The sequence below is a fragment of the Gavialis gangeticus genome, unplaced genomic scaffold (assembly GCF_001723915.1).
Source record: "Gavialis gangeticus isolate Ggan-Ray unplaced genomic scaffold, GavGan_comp1, whole genome shotgun sequence".
Classification (NCBI taxonomy): Eukaryota; Metazoa; Chordata; order Crocodylia; family Gavialidae; genus Gavialis; species Gavialis gangeticus.
Genome location: NW_017728995.1, coordinates 46,615,700 through 46,618,024, shown reverse-complemented (window position 1 = coordinate 46,618,024; position 2,325 = coordinate 46,615,700). Strand labels below are relative to the sequence as shown.

At 45.1% G+C, this 2,325-nt stretch overlaps 1 protein-coding gene across 1 annotated transcript in view; it reads right to left on the bottom strand.

The window, feature by feature from the left end:
- COL4A4 (collagen type IV alpha 4 chain) overlaps window positions 1–2,325 on the bottom strand; it is a 183,852-nt gene that overhangs the window by 38,717 nt on the left and 142,810 nt on the right. Inside the window, exon 41 of the mRNA XM_019503074.1 lies at window positions 700–855. Within this exon, the coding sequence (XP_019358619.1) occupies window positions 700–855 (156 nt within the window). The remainder of the gene's footprint in view (window positions 1–699; window positions 856–2,325) is intronic.

The following is a 2,325-nucleotide window of genomic DNA, read 5'->3' as shown; positions in this document are numbered from 1 at the left end:
TGGGGTCACTGATATTACTGAAAGATTTACTCATAACAAGCAGTTAAATACAGCATCACCCAAGGGAACTGAAGGCACAGGACACACAATAAGGTGAGACATTGGATCATTGACCATGTTTTGAGTAACATAGCATAGTTGGAACCAGTTTGTGCACACAGGGAAAAGCCTCGTGGTATTTCCTGTAATTCCTCCTTTTGGAGGTAGGAGGGGAATGGCACTCTCTGGATTCACTCTCCCTATCATAACAGTGGGGAATCTAGACCTTGTATTCTTTACAAGTCCCAGAAATCTGCTGGAAGTACAAAGCCATTAATGCTGACGATGTTATCACCTTCATTGCCTCTCTCAGATGTCTGGCAATGGAACTCAACTGAAGCTTTCTGCCAGGGTTTACTCTGGCAAACTTACAAACCTCTCCTAGCCAGAGGGCACCCAAAATCAGAGGATGCTCCAAAAAGGAAATCAACAGTGCCTCAGACAGAACTATTTTCTGGCTGCATCCTGTTTGGTGGATCGCAGTGTGCATCCTCTTCTGCCCTGACCTTTCCCCATGCACAGATCCATGATAACGGCAGTGCCAAGAGATGCCTGACACTCTCCCTTCAGTTGGCAAGAAGTGGACTCTGCACATGCCTCTGTGGAGTGTGGTCTGGCACATGAGTGTGCAGGTATTCACTGAAACAAATTAAATCATACCATGTAGGCCTTCTCTTCCTTGTTTTCCTGGAAAGCCTTTGGCTCCTTGTTGGCCTGGTTGGCCAGGAAACCCTCTTGCCCCTGGAATGCCAAAGTTGCCTGGATCTCCCTTCACAAAGATGATCTCTCCAGGAGGGCCAGCACTGCCAGGCGGACCTAAACAAAACCACTGCTGGTAATACTGGCACAAAGCATAGCATTTTTAAGAGCACCTAAGCCCTATAAGATTTCACTGGAAATTAAGGCCCTAAATCACCCAAGTGTTTAGGAAAGTATTACCCTAAGCCTTGCTGCAGGGTAGTACAGGGAAGATCTCCAGGAACTGCCTCCTGCCCTGCAAGCACTCAAATCCTCTGTAGCCAGTGAGAAGCAGGGTAATGCTATCTGAATTGAGAACCAATACGCAGGTCTGTGTTGCTTCTGTCCTGACTCTCGGTCCGCTGCTGACAAGAGACAGGTGGTAATCAAGTAAAATGATGACCTGAGGCAGCCCAAACTGCATGTCTGAGAGCCACTCTTAAGTTCTCTATCCTGGGCAAGCCCAGAACAGATCTTGGGGTGAGGGGCGTTCAGACCTACTCTGAGCTGCTCCCGGCCATTCCTGAGCCTCTCTTCCTAATCGCCAGCCTCTGATGTATCCTGCCTAGGGGAGGTGGGGAGGGGGTGTGGGAGTTGTAGAGGTTTACTTTGTCAATGAGGCACCAGCTTGGTGCCCCAGCTGTTCTTCCTTCCCCCACTCCCACATTTTTGGCACTGCAACTTCAATGGAGTAAGGTCTAGGGCAGTTATTGGCACTGAAAGATTTTCTATTTCAGTTCCTTGTTTATTTCAATAAAAAAAGAAAAAAATCCAAGCTAATAAAACTAAGGTGCTTTTTAATCCCTTCAGCCAGAATTACAGGACTTGTGGAATTTACAAGTCCTCCTGCCTTCATTTGCAGTTGGAAAGTCCAGTCACCTGCTCTTAAACTGATTATAAGATCTGCATGAGGTTCTACACAAAAACATGCACCACTCACAGAAAACCTATTTACAAATACTGCAAGTTTAAAATCTAGTACTACTGGACCAAGTGCCCTGCAGCCTCATGAAGGTCTGGGAGTTCCCTTTCAAGGGTAAAAAACTCCTTGTTCTAGCTTTGTGGGACTGTGAGATGCTAGAATGTAAATCTGTCATTTGCCCTGGACTGAATATCAACACTTCATGATTCTAGTCCTCCTGCTGATTTCATTTTAAGGGGAAAAGTCCACATTTTGGAAGAATCATAATAATTTCTCAGGCAGACTGCTTTCAGAATATTCAGTTGTCTTGAACCTGTATAAAACTACAATACTATTTCTGGCAGAGATGAACCCAAAGCAGGAGCTCAACCCAGGTCAGCAAAAGTAGATAACATGGGGCTGATACGTATGGCTGATCTCAGCCAGAAAGTACGCTTGATGATGGATATGAGACATTCAGTTTTAAGGCAATAGCACATTTGAACTGTGCTATCCAGGAAGCCTGCAGAGCTAGAAAAGGAAATGTTTGAAGACACTAAAAAGGAGATGGTCCTAATTTTTCAGTAGAAATTGCAACTCTTGTTTCTGTCCCCAAAAGATTCTATGAAATTAGACTTCAAAATCAC